General features: G+C 42.7%; 1 protein-coding gene across 1 annotated transcript in view; it reads right to left on the reverse strand.

The window, feature by feature from the left end:
- Positions 1-9,719, reverse strand: part of LOC138983800 (muscleblind-like protein 1) — a gene marked incomplete at its 5' end in the record, with an annotated part of 43,514 nt that extends 33,795 nt beyond the window's left edge. The window contains 3 exon segments of the mRNA XM_070357132.1: positions 1,541-1,600; positions 6,594-6,620; positions 9,558-9,719. Coding sequence (XP_070213233.1) covers positions 1,541-1,600; positions 6,594-6,620; positions 9,558-9,719 — 249 coding nt within the window.
- Positions 9,720-18,699: the final 8,980 nt, after the last annotated feature.

The raw sequence follows: 18,699 nt of genomic DNA on the forward strand, positions 1-18,699 counted from the left end.
CTTCGTAAAATAGCCGATGTTATGTGGACTCCAGTGATCATGGGGTTGGTTCGTTGTTTTTTTAACACATCTTCAACCAACATAATATGCCTATCCGAGACAGATGCAGTTCCTTTTCTTTCTCAGTTCACATGGCAGTTTTCATGTGTAAAACTTTTGTACATTATGGTATATCACTAAAATCTCATGACTTTTCAAATTTCTTACTTCAAATCTTGTTAACAAATCTTGATCTTAAAAAAAGAAAAAAAGAAAAATCTTGTCCAAGGGGGTGACCCGGAATTAAGCGGCCAGGGAGTGAATGAGATCCGATGAGGATGTTGTGCAGTTTCTGCTGGACATGATGCTTTTTCCTATATAACATAAGCTCATGGGAGCTGAATGTTCGCTGTGACATGGTGATCGCTTCAATCCACTAATCAGCGTGACTGGTTGGCGACAACTCTTCGCCAATAAAACCCCGACACTTTTTTTTTGAAATTCTTCCATTTTGAAAACAATGACAACAATTCAGCGGACAGGTTTTAACGTGTTATTGTTTTGCAAACAAATTAGGAACTGACTTGGTTAATGACCAAATCCCAGTGACTTTGCTGAAATGCTCAAAAGATAACAAAACTATCCGAAGCTCCAGATTCGGACCCTGAAGAAAGCAGAAAACAGCATGGAACAAGTGTTTTGACATGAACGCAAGCTAGGTACAGAATAGCAGTGACCAAAAAGCCATGCCAGCCAAAACGTATTAAAGCGTGTACAGAAAGCGTGCAAAGCCAAGAAGATATAAACATTAGTTTTATTGAAAAAAGCTGATATAACTACAGGGAAAGAGCTGAAGTTGGTGTAAGTCACAAGGGAAAACATAATTAACTCATATTTTAACTGAACATTTGAAAAAAGAAAGAAAGAAAGAACAAAACAAACAAAAATAAAAGAAAAGGGTGCCTACATTTACAAGGTCTTGAGCAGAACAATTCTCCTGCAAAGCCTGAAGTAAAGGTAATACAAACAGAGCAGTGAAATAGCTGTGCTTTCAAAAGCATATAATTCTAGCATTTTTGTGTGTGCAAACGACAAATGCAGCAAAGCATACACAAATCAGCAACACATATGCAAAGCTGACTTTAGCACAACAAGCAAAAGCAAAATAAACAGCTGAATGGCAGAGACTCAGAAATACACAAATTCTCAAGAATGCGCACAAATCGTCCTAAAATGATGACTGGAAGCTGTGTGTATCCCAATTTCATTAGGGCATGGCGATGCCTACTTCCTTCAAACGAACAGTGAGTATTTCAGAGTCTCTGACATACCAAATCCACTCAATAAATCGGAAAAAGCAGAAAGCACATGAAAAAAAGAATAAAAAGTGGAAACTGAGCTCTAACGAGAGCGCTAGCTGAAATACACAAAAGATTGATGGACAGAAACAAGAGGCGGAGGAGAATGCTAGACGCGTCGCTGCTCGACAGAGCGGGACAGTCCCAGTAGGAGAATGAGGAAGAGGAGGAGAGGACAGAAGGGCACAAGTGTTACCACTAACCACGTAGGGTATCTGTCCAGGCATGACGGCAGTGGGGTAGGCCATGGGTTTGCCTCCGGCCTCAAACGCCAAAAAACGTAACAGAAACACATGCAGACCAATTAGTATGATGGCCGGTGCTGGCTGCCCGGGTGCCAGAGAACTGCTGGGGGAGGGGGGAGGGGTATGGTGGTAAATTATCTTCTTTGGACTGACCTGTCATTATGGGTTTCTAAGCGCAATGTCAGAGAACTGGGTCCATTTAATATACCACAAAGGCTGACTCCTTATTCCCCCCAGTTTTCAGCGCTATCTTGGAGGCAATCTTCAAAAATGATTGATATCCCTTTAGACTTTTTTGTGTGGACAATTTAGTAACTTAGCACTTCTTTATTAAGATCTTGGGAAAGAATCTTTCTAAACATGTTAATAAAAACACTAACACAAAACACCACACAATCTCGAAAGTTTTCAAAATGTCGTGTTCTTTCAAAAGTTTTGCAAGAGTCAAGCCAGAAAGTAATTGAGGTTTATCAGTCTGTCACTCAAGCTACAGATGTAGCATTCATTTTGAGGTAATTCATACTCAAATCCTCAATCATAGCTTTACATTCAAAATTCTCTTTACGGGATCCTAGATTGGTGGTGAGACCAACAAATCCTACAGGTCCAGTGTAGAACGGCAATCAAGACACCTATGCTAATAATACTGTCAACAATAAGCTTGGGCTCGTGACCAAAAGGTTCAAACGTTGGACGTGAATCTTTCTGCTCATTTAGGAAATATTCCTTGATTTTTTTCCACGCAGTTCTTCTGGCACCCGTGGTACAGTTAGAGTAAAATGACAGTGGCAAAAATCAACCAATACAATCCAAACTAGCAACTGCAATAGCTGAAAAGTGATTGTTCACAACTAATGATGAAAATCATAATGCACAACAATAGAATAAGAATCCAAACATCACACGCAGGGCAAACAAGACCAATTGAAAATGTACGTCCTGAGGAGAACATTCTGAATTGGAAAAAAGATCAACCCAAAAAGGTAGTTGCTGCTCTGAATTGGAACTAACATGTTTGAAAAAAAACCCGTACCTGGAAATAGATTTTTCAGAAAACATTTTTATGTTTTGTTGTTATGCTCCTCTTAACGTTTTTTGGGGTCTTGTTTGCCCTATTCAAGGCATGCAAAGCGATGTCAACAGTACAGTAGCATATCCCAGCCCTAAACTGTCTGTAATGTCATCCAACTATAAATAGTGCAAACTCGTAAAAAAAATGAGGCAATGCATAAGCCACAAAACTGCACTGTATGCATTAGATGACAAAATCAACTAAATAAAAAAAAATTGAGGCATACAAAATGTGAAATTCACAGTCAGAGAGAGAGACACTGAGAGAAGATAATGTTGCTTCCAACATTTTCAAAGCATTACTGATAGTGACACAGGTTCCATGAGAATATACTCCCCTGTTACAAACATTCAGATTACAATGAATCTTGAGAACACAACATTTACCAAACTAAAAAGAAAGTATGATTCATGCGTGCGTCCACAGATGTTAGTTCTGTGAAAATGTCAAGCATAACAATCCAACATGTCGTTTTTCACGCCAGGTCTTCTTTGGTATGCGCCTATATCAACCAGCAAAACAAAAAAATCAAGAAAGCAACGTTACATGCACACACTTCGTCATACAACCATAAATGTATGTGCTCCAGATAATGAAACAGTATTCTTGAAATAACATGGAGAGAGCAAAAGATGGGAAATAGTCATGCAAAACACGATAAAAGTGAAGGAAAAAAAGTTGAAATGATGAACCAGGGACATTGAGCATAATAAACTCTGTGATATTAATCGAAAGAGTTATAAACATGAATTTCAGCTAATATAATGTACGCCATATCCCAGCAAAGAAAATACAAATATATGTTTATATTCTAATCTAATTCCAATATTTCCTGTGGGTTACATTTTTTACCTTGCATTGTGGCCAAAGAATAAAACCTTTGATAAAGTGTGATGTCAAAATGCTCTACTTCTGATCTCTTTGCCGCATGACATGGGGTTAACCCCTTCACTGCCCACCCCGTATGTAATACATGGTCATTTTCGGTTTGTCCTACGCACATAACCGTATCTGATACGTGGGATTTGTGTCAACAACATTTCAGGACATTTCTGAAAACTAAATGGGAGGTAACCACTGTCCAAGTACTTGTAGGGGTTCTAAACACATTTCTTTCCCATAGACCGTTCGGATAATGCTGTTATACTGTGGCAGTGAAGGGGTTAAGGGTAGGGGCTAAAGAAGACGCTTTCCAGTAAAAGCATGTTCAACAGAGCATAAAGTTTGATTTTTATTGGTACATCTGTAGCAATCCATCCACATTTAACACAGAATATGGAGGCATGCTAATCTCACACATTATTGGAATCCATCTAAATTTCATTCAATGACTTAAAACTTCAACGCCTGCTGTGTACCATGAGTGTGCCACAAGACAATGGGAAAATTATAAAAGCATGTCACGGTTTCAAACAACCAAGCAGAGTAATTGTCTTTGTGCTATAGTAAGGGCATAGCTAAGCAAACTCAGCTAGACTGTCATACCATTCTAACAAAGACACGGGGGAGCTATTCAATGTATTTAATGGTATATATTAGGTCATTACATTTAGTCAAGTTTTGACTAAATGTTTTAACATAGAGGGGGGAATCGAGACGAGGGTCGTGGTGTATGTGTGTGTATGTGTGTGTGTGTGTGTGTCTGTCTGTGTGTGTGTGTAGAGCGATTCAGAGTAAACTACTGGACCGATCTGTATGAAATTTTTCATGAGAGTTCTTGGGTATGATATCCCCAGACTGTTTTTTTCCTTTTTCTCTTTTATATATGTCTTTGATGACGTCATATCCGGCTTTTTGTAAAAGTTGAGGCGGCACTGTCACACCCTCATTTTTCAATCAAATTGATCGACGAAGGCCGGACTGGTCATTAAAAATCTGAAAATTGTAATTAAAATTATTTTTTTATAAAACGATCCAAAAATACATTTATCGTATTCTTCATCATTTTCTGATTCCAAAAACATATAAATATGTTATATTTGAATTAAAAACAAGCTCTGAAAATTAAAAATATAAAAATTATGATTAAAATTAAATTTCAGAAATCGATTTAAAAACAATTTCATCTTATTCCTTGTCCGTTCCAAAAACATATAGATATGATATGTTTGGATTCAAAACACATTCAGAGAGTTAAAAAGAATAGAGATATAGAAAAGCGTGCTATCCTCCTCAGCGCAACCGCTACCGCGCTTTTCTGGATTGTTAATTTCACTGCCTTTGCCACGAGCGGTGGACAGACGATGCTACGAGTGTACGGTCTCGCGGAAAAAAAGCAATGCGTTCAGTTTCATTCTGTGAGTTCAACTGAGCTTGACTAAATGTTGTATTTTCGCCTTACGCGACTTGTTTTGTTTGTTTGTTTGTTTGCTTAACACCCAGCCGACCACGAAGGGCCATATCAGGGCGGTGCTGCTTTGACATATAACGTGCGCCACACACAAGACAGAAGTCGCAGCACAGGCTTCATTGTCTCACCCAGTCACATTATTCTGACACCGGACCAACCAGTCCTAGCACTAACCCCATAATGCCAGACGCCAGGCGGAGCAGCCACTAGATTGCCAATTTTAAAGTCTTCGGTATGACCCGGCCGGGGTTCGAACCCACGACCTCCCGATCACGGGGCGGACACCTTACCACTAAGCCAACTGTGCCGGTGTATTTAATGGTATATTAGGTCATTAATTGGGATGACAAATCATAAGTATATCTAGGATAACTAGAAATAAAATGGTAAAAGGAAAGCCCTAGATCCGTGAACGGCACAGACAAATATGAGAACACAGATGATGCTAGGAAATGTTAGTGTCCTTGGTCGTGTTCAATGCAACACATTCAACCTCTCAGTGGCAGGAGCAGATATCAATTTTATTCAATTTATATTTATTCTATATCCTCCAGGATACAGGAACACTAAGAAGTTTGTAAATCTTCTTTTGAATTCAGATAGGATATAAATAAATAAATACATAAATAAATTTTAGTTTCGTGCATAATCAGCGCAACGCATCAAAGAACAATTCTTTGAATGCAAATTTCGATGTAAAAATAATACTGTGATGCGTATTTTACAGAAAGTGATGCAACTATTATTGTCTTTAAAAATATCAAGCTTAACAAAATCAACACTCCCCTTCTCTGATGAATTAAGAAAAAATGGCATCATCATCAATCTGCTCCCGCTGTATGAAAGGCAAAAGTGCTGCCCCAATTCCAACGACCACTGTGGCAAGGTCAAGTTCAAGGTCAACATTAGTGTCCTTCTCAAGGCATACAAGGTCGAGGTCATAACCAAGCTCCGTCAGAATTTAGTAGAGTATAGCAAGGAAAAGGAAATCAGACATAATGCTCCAAACAGAAACCTGCAATGACCGAACATCCTCCAGGATACAGGAAGAACCAATAAGTCTGTACATCTTTTGAATTCAATAAATAAATAAATGAATAAATAAATGCCAGACGCTTAAAATGTATCCAGACTTCTTAGTTTCGTGCATAATCAGTGCAACACATCAAAGAATAATTCTTTGAATGCAAATTTCGATGTAAAAATAAATTCGATTTCAACACAGCAAGTCTTCAGAGTTTTGTATTTTGTGATAAACAAATGATAATAAATAAATAAATAGATGAATAAATAAATAAATAAACAAATGTTAAAAACTAAACTTATTGAACTTTTTTTTTTAAATGTGGTCTCTGACTAGCAGGTGGTCTGGTCCATCTAGCCTGGAGGGTGGTCTTTCATCCAGGTTTTTGCACTCATATCTCTGTGACGTCTATAAACTACAGTGACGACGACTATAGCAAAAAGAGTCCAGGGGGGGGGGGGGGGGGGGGGTGGGGGGGGGGGGTGGTGTCTTGGAGCAGAGGGTCATCCGATAGTGAAGAGAAAGAAGAACAGTAACTACTACGGAGGCACGCCAACTGTCTTACCGGTGGAACTGTCTTCATGGAAGCCCCCTGTGGCCACGATAAAGAGAGAAACAAGCCAAGCACACGTTATGTCAGTCTGTCAATGATCCGTTGTGGTTGTCACTGCTATACAATTACATGGATGCATATGTGACACAGTAGGAAACATACCGACGTCGTCATGGAATTTTGGTGTAACTAAATTTTTTAACTTTTCAGCAGGAGACCAAACCTGATTGATTACATTATGAAACAGAGTTTAGGTTTGTACCTGGTATGGTTAGAAAGATTAAAGAATGTTAAATCATGTAACGTCCATCGTATTTTAGAGAATGTTTCTCATTGAGAATGATTTAGTTGTTAGTCTAAAGCACAAAAACATGAACATCGCTAAGAATTGAGTTACGCCAAAATTCCAGGACAACGACGATACAGAGTGATGTATGTGACAAAGTGATGTATGTGACAAAGTGATGTATGTGACAAAGTGATGTATGTGACAAAGTGACCAACTTTCAAATGAAAGATGAGTATGTAACAGTGGTAAACACAAAGATGTGGTAAACACAAAGATGTCAAACACAGAGATGTAAATACATACGAATATGTGTCACTTCTGACACACTTGCAAATGAGTGATGATTGCGGAGCAGTGGCAAACACAAAGATGTATGTCAAAGGGACAAACACACACATGTACAGATGTACGAATATGTGTCACAGTGTCAAACTTACAAATGTATGGGATACGAAATAGGAAGAAACATATACACTGATGTACACATACGCATGAAAACAGCAAAACACAGAATACGTAAAATGGCAACAAAATTACAGGCCAGATGTCAGTCCCCCAGTCTTCTTTTGTTTTGCAGTTCTAGTAATGCTTTTATACAACACACTTGACAGAAATATAGACACATAATTAAAACAGCACACACAATCGACAGTTACGTTGGTAGGGTTTATAAGGCAATGATCCACAAATAAATGACGAACATGAAGTACAGCAAAGTACAGATCTGCAAAAGAACAGTATTTTGTGAAGTCCATATTTGCGCACACGAATATGACAACAAAACAACACGCAGTATGTGTCAACGAGTAAAAACCGACATCAGAATTCAATGATAAAAATAATACAGTATAGCACAAAACGCATTCAAGATGAATGAAATTTGGAAAGAAAAACACACACCAGAGATACAAGACGTGTATACATCAACATATCAACAAAGATTATGACACATATGGCCATATCATAATACATATCTGGGTTGTAAAATTACAGGACAGCAAAGAAAACTTACAGAAAGGTAGTGTTGATGAAGGGTGGGGGGGGGGGGGGGGGGGGGGGGGGAATACGGGAAGGGTCCGCCTCTGATAACATGCAGAACTGGGGGAAATGTTTTCACAAATTGAGCAAAACAAAAAGGGTAACCCTCATTGCAGCTTTCAAAAAGAAAGCTTAGTCAACTCTCGACAACGTTTACATATCATAGAGCAATCTAATTGACCACAACAACGATACTCATGACAAGGAATAAGCTCAATAGGGTCAGAAAAGCGAGAGAAATTTATAAATTGGAGATGATGTAATCAACAAAATGTATTCACATCGCTCATGCAAAGCATATGAATCAATCTGAATTCTGCCAGGAGTTCTGCTTAGCCTACAAAACATTGTTGATCAACTCAACGTCAGGCCATTCCCCGTTCGTTTAACATCAGCTAGTGAAAGTAAGTCACTGCTGTGTGTGACAGTGAAATCTTGAAGCATGATTTAACTGACAGCATATGCAGCAAGCAGCCAAATAACAAGTGCAGTGCTGCTGGGGAAACCCGAAGCATAGTATATTTTAGTGAATTTATATTTCGAATGACACGTTGCAGGGGCATGTTAAATTACTAACAAAAGCGTGCTGAACAACCCCAAACACGTTGACTACACGAATCCAAAAGCCATGAAGCATTAAGCCACTTATTTCAACACTTTCATATCCTCACTCGCTTTTAACCAGCACGCTAATTTTCATGCACTGAGCCATACATTTCTCAGACAGTTTTGCAGAAGAACCAAAAGCACATTTCAGATTGTTTTTAAATCACTGCCAAAGCAATGACACAGGCTTAAAAACAAACGCAAATTGTGCTCGTATACAAATGCGCATAAAATCAAGTCAGTACGCCATGACGAACAGGCAAAGTTTGTTCTTTGAAGCCTGGAGTTTTTGCCTCCTATGCCCTACTGAAGAAAAGGAATATCATGACAGCATAAACATCATGCTTACAACACCATTATAGACAACCTACAATGGGTATAAGATGTGTGAACAAAATGAGGGAGGGGAGAGAGGAAAGGGGACAGGTAACATAATCTGATGTAGAAAAGCCCGTTATATAACACCGATTTCTAAGTGCCCAACACCTTGTTGTTGAATTTAACAACCTCCTGCTGATGTGTGCGAAATCCTTCACATCAAGGTGCTAGACAACAAAAACAGGGGTAACGTGTCAAGAAGAAGTCAGAAGAGAAACACAGAGGCAGAGGGGTAAGACGACAGAAGTGACTCAAGTAACTCAACCCCCACCTACTGTGTCAAAAGTGCTACGGCAGAAAACCGCCTTATCACGGCAACAGTGTTTTAGAAGGCGTAGGTGTCCTTAGTGAAGCAGAGGTTGGGGGAAGGCGAACAGAAACAGAAATACTTATTACTGGTGTTTCCCAATACTTTGATGTAGAAACCATCATAGCAGAGTTTCTGGACACCAAAACCTGCGTCACAGGCCATCAAAATAGTAAGGAGGCGTAGGAAGACAAAATATCAGGTCCCAGGAAAGTGGGGCCCAGTCAGAGATGCGTTTACACCAGGTATCAACATAACGAAGTCACAGGTCAACGCTGTAGTACGGAGGCGTAGCAAGACAAAAATCGCAGGTGCCAAGTGGGGCTCACGCAGGGAAGCGTTCGCTGCAGGTACTTACCATGGGTATGAGGCCGGGTACGACCTGGGGGTGGTGGAGGGCGGCCTGCAGGTGCAGCGACTTGAGGATCAGGTTGTTGCGGCCGTTCTGCAGAAGCTGCTCGCGCAGGTGTTGCGGGGGGTGCAAGTACTTGCAGGGAGGGTCTTTCCGCTGGCACTTGCCCTGTAACACGAGAAGGGGAACGTGGAAGGTAAGCATAGGTGTCAACAGGAGATACGTGAAAGCAAATACGTGTATGTTATAAGCGGGGAGGTCGGCAGAGCACCTTGGCTGGAAAGAAAGGAAGAAAGAATGAAAGGAGTGATGAGTGGAAGAACAAATTGAAGAACTGAAAGAAAGGTAGAAAGGAAGAAAAGATGGACGATTAAAAAGAAGAGAACGAAGAAAGAAAGAACACAAGGACGGATAGTATAGACAGAAACTATAGAGATAAATAGTATGAGACAACAAGTACGCAAGTATTAAGATAAGCCACCCCCCCCCCCCCCCCCAATTAACATATGTAACAAAGAAAAACACCAGAACAGACATAGATAAATGAAGGTTTTTTAAATGTGTTGTATATGTGGTTCATAGTTCTAGTGAACCAACGACAAGAAAAAGAAAAGCAAATCAACACAGTCGATACTGAGCAGAAACAAACATATTTCACAAAGAACAAACAATAAAATATGAACAGCTAGAAAGATGATTCATTCAAGATTTACTTTTCCATTTTGGGGGGAACCAGCTTTTTCAAGAGACATGAAGGCTTCCCTTATCAAAACTATAAAACTAGACACCGTTCTCAATTACCGTCTTGGCACAGACACGCAAAACAAAACGCAAAACAAAACACAACGGGTGTGCTGACATGAAGTTGAACAAATTGCACAATGTCAGAAAGTGCACGCTATTCGACAAGCCATCTGTCATGATTATCCTATCGTGCGCCCCTGTTGAACCAAACCCAAATTCGGCATGATGAATTTCGAACTTTTTCTTGAATGTGAGAAAAACAACAATACTGCATAACTAACGAAAAATGAAATAAGGGAAGCGATGTAGAGAAAGTTTGGGTGGGGTGGGGAGAAAGAGATAGAAAACAAAGATAGAGAAATGAGATAAACAGTGCTTTGCGTGACAATTTTCATTCAAAACTACAGAAAAAAAGATATACAAAATAATACAAAGGATGAAAGGCAAACCATTGCATTTTAGCCAGGAACTCTGGAAAAAAACACCCAACAAACAAACAACGTGAGCAAGTGTTCAGACACAGACATAATAAGAACCCCCCCAAAATAATTCTACCACACACACACACACACAAAGTGGACTCTAATGGCTAGAAGAATAACTCTAAGAAGGACCAGCTGGTCGCGACAAACCTAATTATTCACCAGACCATTGACCCGTCCCAAGCCCCTCCCACCGTTTAATCAATCCAACAAATTGCTGTGCCTGCTGACTGAAGGCGCGAGCGTCCCGACCGCCTTAGGGGGCGAGATTAGTCAGTGTGGTGTAGACCGCCACTTAATTGAACGTCCTGTCTTGCAGAGCCTGCCAGCTATTTGTTTCTTCCAAAAACTGGCAGTCAATTTTGTGTGAGCTATGCATACAAAATGAGAGAAAATGTTTGATTCTTCATAACGGACAATTCAGTTTATGATCATGAGTACACTGGTACGTTGTGTTGGAACGCATGGTGTATCAAAGCGTGTGCGTGGTGTGTGTGTGCGTGGTGTGTGTTTGCACGTGTGCGTGGTGTGTGTGTGTGTGTGTGTGTGAAAAGAAGCATTCCAATTTGTAATATAGTTTCGTAGTTCCATCACACGGTTTCATTCCTTAAAAAAAGATGAAAGCAGGCTTGCAACAAAAAGATTACAATAAAGTTATAAAACATTATTTCATCCTATTGAAAGATGCACCAAAGGATGCACCTTGACGCCACACAAGGCAGCAACAACAGACAGTGTAAACTTCAAGTGTTGCACACCTTCACGACATCCAGTCAGAAACTTCTTTTGCAGGCATACAGTTTTCCCACCCCCAGGGGGACCAGTGAGGCCAGTGGGTTTCAGTGACATCCTCGGCCTATGTCGGCTCTCATTTGCAAACCTTTGTGTCTCCTTGACGTAAACTGAATACCGCTCCGATGCGCCTGTGCAACCAGACAAATGATCGATCCCGTGACACCCCCCCCCCCCACACCTACCTCCTCCAATCCCCCCTCCCCTCTCCTTACAATTTTCTCTCACGAGACGCGACTTGCATGAAGATGTCAGAGCTTTACTACGATTCGTTTACTTTTTCCTTTGACAGAAACGATTTGTCGTGTTCGTCATGCATGCAAATTTCTGTGCCCAGACTTCTGGAATCGTCTTTACAGAGAAAATGCCAAAACTGCAGGTTTTGAATGTTAGTTTATGAGTGCAGTGAAAGCGTGAAATGTCTTGCTGGGTGTCTAAGCATCCGAGGCAAACCGGGCGAATAACTAGATCAACACACGGAGCAAATCGTCCATATGACTAAATCAGTTGGGCCGATCGGTTACGAGACAGGATGACTCTCTCTCTCTCTCTCTCTCTCTCTCTCTCTCTCTCTTTGTCCGTCTTCCTCTATCTGTCCTCTCTGGCTTGATGCATTTTTACGATACTCTCTGTTTCTAGTCAACGAGCGTTGGCGTGTGTGTGTGTGTGTACATGTGTGTGTGTCTAAACGCATATATCAGTCAGCCATATCACCACCTCCTCCCACCCCCCCCCCCCTCCCTCGCTCCTATGTCTGCCATGTCCTCTCACAGAACACCCATTCCCCCAATTTTGTCCAATTTCTTCCTTTCTTCATCCCCTTTATCCTTCTCTTCCTTCCGTCGTCTGCAATCTTTGTCCCCCATTGCATGCCAACCCTGTAGCTGCACTCCAATGAGATTTGTCTGCGATGGCTGAATTGAATAAACATGGCTGCTTCATGAATATGCATGAAGCCAGCGACATCTCGTCAAAGTCTCTGAGACTTGGCTCTTGGACGAGAGAAAGAATCGTCTTTCCGCCATTTGCAATGGTAATCACGCAAAAACGCGGCAGTACGTGATCTGACTGAAAAAAAGAAGTAAAAGTTCCTGCCAAAAATGGTAAATGCACTAGTAGCTGTACTGTACCCTTGCACTTTGAAAGCTTTATTTTTTATCGATGAATGTTTAAAACATAGTAGGTCCCATATGACGCGCTTGGGGTGAGTTTAGAGAAGAATGCAGAGTGAAGAAACAACACTTTTTCCGAGGAAAATTTGACAGATGTGACAGTAATGGGGCAAGAGATGCCGTTTCTGTCCAATAATCGAGTTTCCTCTTCCTAACCCGGGCCGTATTTTCCTTGGCTCAGAGACAATAGCAGGGCAAGAAAACGCACACCCAGACAGAGCGATCTGGAGAATCGTGCATCTGATTTTGTCTGCACCACATTCACAACCCTGTGTCCGGTTTTTAAGTTTCGGAAGAGACAACACTTCCAGACGACAATTTCGACTGACGCGTGCATCACTCATATGGGTTCCTATTCGCATATTTGCATTAATAACCTTGCTTTGCAGGCGAACACACAAACGCCGGAGAGAGAGAGAAAAAGAGAGAGAGAGAGAGAGAGAGAGAGAGAGAGAGAGAGAGAGAGAGAGAGAGAGAGAGAGAGAGAGAGAGAGTTAAGGGGCAGTCTACAAGAAGATGGAAGGACGTACATATATCCAGGAACCATGACCTACCAACACACCCCCTCCTCGTTTTATTTCACTACATTGATGAGAGGTTGTGGTGTGTTAGTGGGAAGAGAAGGGTAAGTCCTTATTTTTGAAAGTACAAGGTGAAGGAGACACATGGACAAGAATGAACCAACCTAGTGGGATCAATGCCAGACAATAATGAAGTACAGATCTGGAACCCCCCAAGGGACCCCGCCAGGCTATGTGTAGACAGGTCAAAGTGCCAGACAATTGTCAAGTGCAGACCCGCCCCCTTCCTTCCTCCAAGTCTAGCCATAGTTGATCTCTCCCTATCATGGCCACCCCCACCCCCACCCCCACCCAAAAAAAAAAAACCCGAAAAAAACAGGCTTTCCCTTTTTTCGCTGTATTTAATTACCATTCAAGTGCAGAATGCTGTCTAATTCCACCCCCAACCAAACGGTCCACCCTTCCTTTCAAAAAGTCTAGGCTCCCCAACCCCTCTTTTCGTTGTATTTTCCCTGCACTTCGATGCATCCATACAGTTGATTGATAGAGTGGGAAAAGATCGAGCCACCAGCAGGGCGCTGAAATAAGCAGAGGAGGAAAAACTGTGTGGATTTACTTTAATCCTGACAAACGCCATGGCTGCGAACTTGATGGAAGATTGCTGTCTAAAGTTTGAGTGTTGTGCAAAGTTTTGTATAGAGTGTTGTGGTCAGCCACTATCACAGATTATGGGGGCTAGGAGAGAGAGAGAGAGAGAGAGAGAGAGAGAGAGAGAGAGAGAGAGAGAGAGAGAGAGAGAGCTAGCTAGAGAGAGAGAGAGAGAGAGCTAGAGAGAGAGAGAGAGAGAGAGAGAGAGAGAGAGAGAGAGAGAGAATGAAGCATTGACGAACTCGAGCAGAGAGAGAGAGGGGGGGGGGGGGGGGGGATAGAGAAATCACACCACACACACTTTCGCAAAATCCATCGCAGAAGCAGCGGGCTGAATCGGTCCGGAAGTCGGGGCGGTCCGGAAACGGGCGAGAGGTGGGTCGGAAGTCGCGTCGGAGTGGGTCTTCCAACCTGCTCAAAGTGTAATCACCACAGCCCTGGCCAGACCAGGTCTGGCGGTCGATACCAGACAATGATGTCAAACCAATCAATCAGACCCCAGCAGGCGGGACAATATAATCCTGTATCGGCGGGGTAATATAACGCAATATCAACAGGGCAATATAATCCGCTATCGGACTTCACTCTCTCTCTCTGCGAAGTCTGTGTAGTTTCAAGTGAACATGCAATGCGGCTTTATCCCCTCTGTTGGTACATGGTGGTTTTATGTTGCAAGACCCGCACACGATGAAACGTTCCGCAAAACCAATGCAATGTCTGGGGATTGTTTTCTATTGGGGAGAGATTTTAAATTATTGATTCGATCAAAAAGTTTACTTTCTTGTCCAAGCTTGTTGTGTGTGTGTGTGTGTGTGTGTGTGTGTGTGTGTGTGTGTGTGTGTGTTAGAGAGAGAGAGAGAGAGAGAGAGAGAGAAGAGAGAGAGAGAGAGTGGGGGGGGGGATGTATTCTGCTTGTCTGAAGCTCGACAGGGGATTACATAACACGTCAAAGATGAGGCTCTTTCTTGAACACCGATAATACATTCTGGTTGAGAAAATAGTTTTGCGTCGTTCTCCAATCAAAACTCAGTTCAGAAAGTGAACCTCCAACAGCAAGCAAGCTATCAAATTCGCGATGAAGTCACCAGGCATCAACATCCTCCACACACACACACGCCTACAATCATCATCCAGACGGGCTGTAATCGAGTACAAGTAAATGAAAACGTCAAAACGCTAGACTGCATCAATACAACCAGACAGTGACGACTGCAGATGATAGCATCGTCTGGAAGCATGCTGCGACCAAGATGTATGTCTAAATTGGACTGTGAATGTATTTATGGATGGGACAATTTCGTCTCCCTGCCACCCCCCCCCACCCCCCACACACAAAAAAATCAATCGACAAGAAAAATCAAGTTACCAAAGTGGATCGATGGTGCGTCAACATGCCATTATTGTGCAGAGAAGATAGGCTGGAAAGTAGAGACGGTGTGCACATCGAGTGTTGTCTGAAAGAGTTAGGTACCTCATCCTTCTGCGTCCATACATAGGATACACACCAATGATGGAGGGAGACCTTTCACCTTTTCACTTCCTTCATTTTCACAGACAGAAGGATACCTACATGTGACTACCTTTCGTGTACACTTATACATCCACCAAATACAGAGGGATCCCTTGCATTCCACGGATGTAATGTGGCGGTATAAATACTGGTGCCACAACAACAGACGTCATCCATGAGACGTATACAAAAGTTATCATGAATGTGAAGTCTCGGCAAAGAAAGGAGGTGGACACAAATAATTGCCGTATTAAGAAAGCTAGCAACAACTCATTTACTTCAGTAGAACTATACACCAAGCTGTATGTATCCCCAATCGCAAAGTCCCCGTTATGCCGTTGAAGTTAACTTCTCACAACAAAAAAGAAAAGACCAAGACGAACAACTTAAAAGCTTTCTTTTGCTACCTACCCTTTTACTTTCCTTGGAAATGTCATCCCCAAAAGCACTTTTCTCCCCAAACAAAACACCACTTACTCTCTCAAAAAAAAAGAAAGAAAAAAAGTCTTCCCCCTAAAGAATGGCAATTGCTCTCGAGACATCAGCACAAAGCAAAGCAAATTGAAGCCGTCGTTTACAACACAGTTGCATTTGGCTGGGGGAGCGGCGAGAGGCGGGCAAGAAAGTCATTACGAGAGCATTGCGTGGAGCCAGCAGCTAGCCATACCACACACCGCTCGCTAATGTTTCCAGGAAGGGGTGGGTGATAAGTGGGGGGGTGGGGGGGGGAGAGAGAGAGAGAGAGAGAGAGAGAGAGAGAGAGAGAGGGTGTGTGTATGTGTGTGTGTGAGAGAGAGAGAAAGAGAGAGAGAGAGAGGGTGTGTGTGAGAGAGAGAGAGGGAGAGAGAGAGGGGTGTGTGTGTGTGTGTGTGAGAGAGAGAGAGAGAGAGAGAGAGAGAGAGAGAGAGAGAGAGAGAGAGAGAGAGAGAGAGAGGGGATGCTCTTAAAAAAGCTGGGGATACAAGGGTTTGGGGAGGGAGGAGGGAAATTAGGTGCTCGCAGGAAGGTTGGAGATAGAGGGGGGTGGGGTAGGAGTTGGCGAGAGGAGATGCTCTCATGAAGGCTGGGCGTTGGTGGGATCGCGGTAGGGAGTGGGAGAGAGGGAGAGAGTGGGGAGGAAGGTAGATACTCATTCAAAGGCTAGGGGAGGGGGTAGAAAAGGGCTGGGGGAGAGAGAGAAAAGAGTCGATACCACGTAGAAATAATCCTTTCAAAGCGGGGTTTGAAAAGCTCGGTCTCTGGCATTTTCATTTCCCCAGCCACCGCCCGCTTCCTGGGGTGACCTGCCCTTTGTTGCTTCTCCTGGCAGAGTTATGCCTCTTTGTTGCTGCTCCGTGCCCAGTTATGCCCCCTTGTTTGGCGGTGACGTGCTTTGTGGAGTTTGTCGTGGATTTCGTTGAGCTGGTGTGGTGAGCACGACTGCCATCTGGCTATATACCCTGATTATACATACTAGTCCATCAAGCTTGATGGCTACATTCAAAGTTACCGCGCACGACTGTTGGAAGCACGAATACCAAAGTGGATATTTTGAAAACGGCGACAGGTCGTTCGATGACATTTCGTGTTCAAAGCCCTGAAAGCTTCTCTACAGTCAAGAAGTGCTTACCACTGAAACCCTCACTGCAGAAACTCAAATTCCAAGTGACGTAAAACAGTATATCAACAAAGTACTACACCTTTCTTTATAAAGACCTGGCGGTCCCGACCCTACCCAGTCATTGTGACACACCAGAGCAGAACGCAGCAGGCGACCAAAAGGATGGGGGAGAAATGTGATCGTATCATAATCCTATTCTGCGCGCCAGCCTCGGATGACAAAGGACCGCCCGTTGTCTGCCAATTCGTCATAATCATTTCTCCATTTTGTCTTTTTTCTTGCGTTTTGTTCTGAGGAGTTGTATCATGCTGGTTGCATTCTGTGGGGCGATCTTCCAAGCATGTAGAGAGGACTTGGCTGAACGATGATGATGAAAGTGACAACGACGACGATATTGACGATGACTACTATGATACCGACGACGTCGACTTCGATGATACTGACGATGATGATGACGACTACTGCGATGATACTGAACACGACGACGACGAATACGATGTTAACGATGATGTGGGGGCCAACCAAATAGAAGGTGAACATCCAATGCCTCTGATGAAAACTAATATTAGCACAAAAAGACAACCTATCGCCGATTGCTGTCAGTCACGACTAGGGGACAGATTCTACACTCAGCCTGCCACAAGGCACAGCAATAAAGGGAAAGTCTCCAACAGCTGAGTTGTCCCTGCCATGCCAGACCCCTCTGATGAGAGGGCACCTCTCACGGGAGGACTTCTCTCGTCTTTGTGTCTATTAACTCTACACAAATATCTTTGGCTAGAGGACACATGCAATGTAGGGGCAACTAAGGGTGTTTGTCTTTTTCTTGCAGGCACATCTGTACATCCATAAAGAAACAGCCATATAGGTCAATGCCTGGCTGCGTTGTTTATGCAGTCTACAATTCCTCATTTTCTGCTCCGACAACTGCATATTCCCCACTTTCCAGCATGGAAATAAATCGCAACGAGGTGGATCACAAGCCTTTCTTCGCTGTTCTTGTTTTGTGGGAGGCAGCGGTAGTAAAACAGAGAGTAATGGCAAAAGTTCCAAAACTAGGATAAGTGTGGCCGGATAAGTGTGGGTGACCTATGGATACCCTGTTTCCGGTTCAAATAACAGTTCTTTCGAGAAGACCACAAATGCTACCACAGAATATTTTACCAAACTTTTTTGCTAGGGTCGCACATTTATTTCCGGTTAAAAAAAGACCCTCAAGACAATAAATACTTGCACAGAATATTTGACAGAAAGTCTACTTGCTAGGGTCGTAAAGTGATATGCCGTCAACTCAATTTCAGTTCCCAACTCTCTCTCAGTTAGGAGTATCACGACCACCCACACTAAACATAACCCAATGCCTACTTTGCCAAAGAAAAGCGACGAAGTTATAAAGACAAGATGTTCAAATCGCGTTCGTCACTACATTGGCTTCCGCGCTTTCTTTCTCACTTCCTTCCGGTGGGTCTCGGTGCCCCGAACATTTCATTTCTGCCAGCAATTAGTATTGAACGGTAGCGGCCAACAAAATACCCTGTGGCCTGACAAAAACCTATCCATCCGGCCCATCGGGGCAAGAAACACAGATAATGGGGAAGGAGGAGATGGGGGTAGTGGGGGATAGGAAAGGGGGCGGGGTAGAGGAAGACGTGCATGGGGATGAGAAGGGAAAGGAAGAA

Source organism: Littorina saxatilis, linkage group LG13, assembly GCF_037325665.1.
Source record: "Littorina saxatilis isolate snail1 linkage group LG13, US_GU_Lsax_2.0, whole genome shotgun sequence".
NCBI lineage: Eukaryota > Metazoa > Mollusca > Gastropoda > Littorinimorpha > Littorinidae > Littorina > Littorina saxatilis.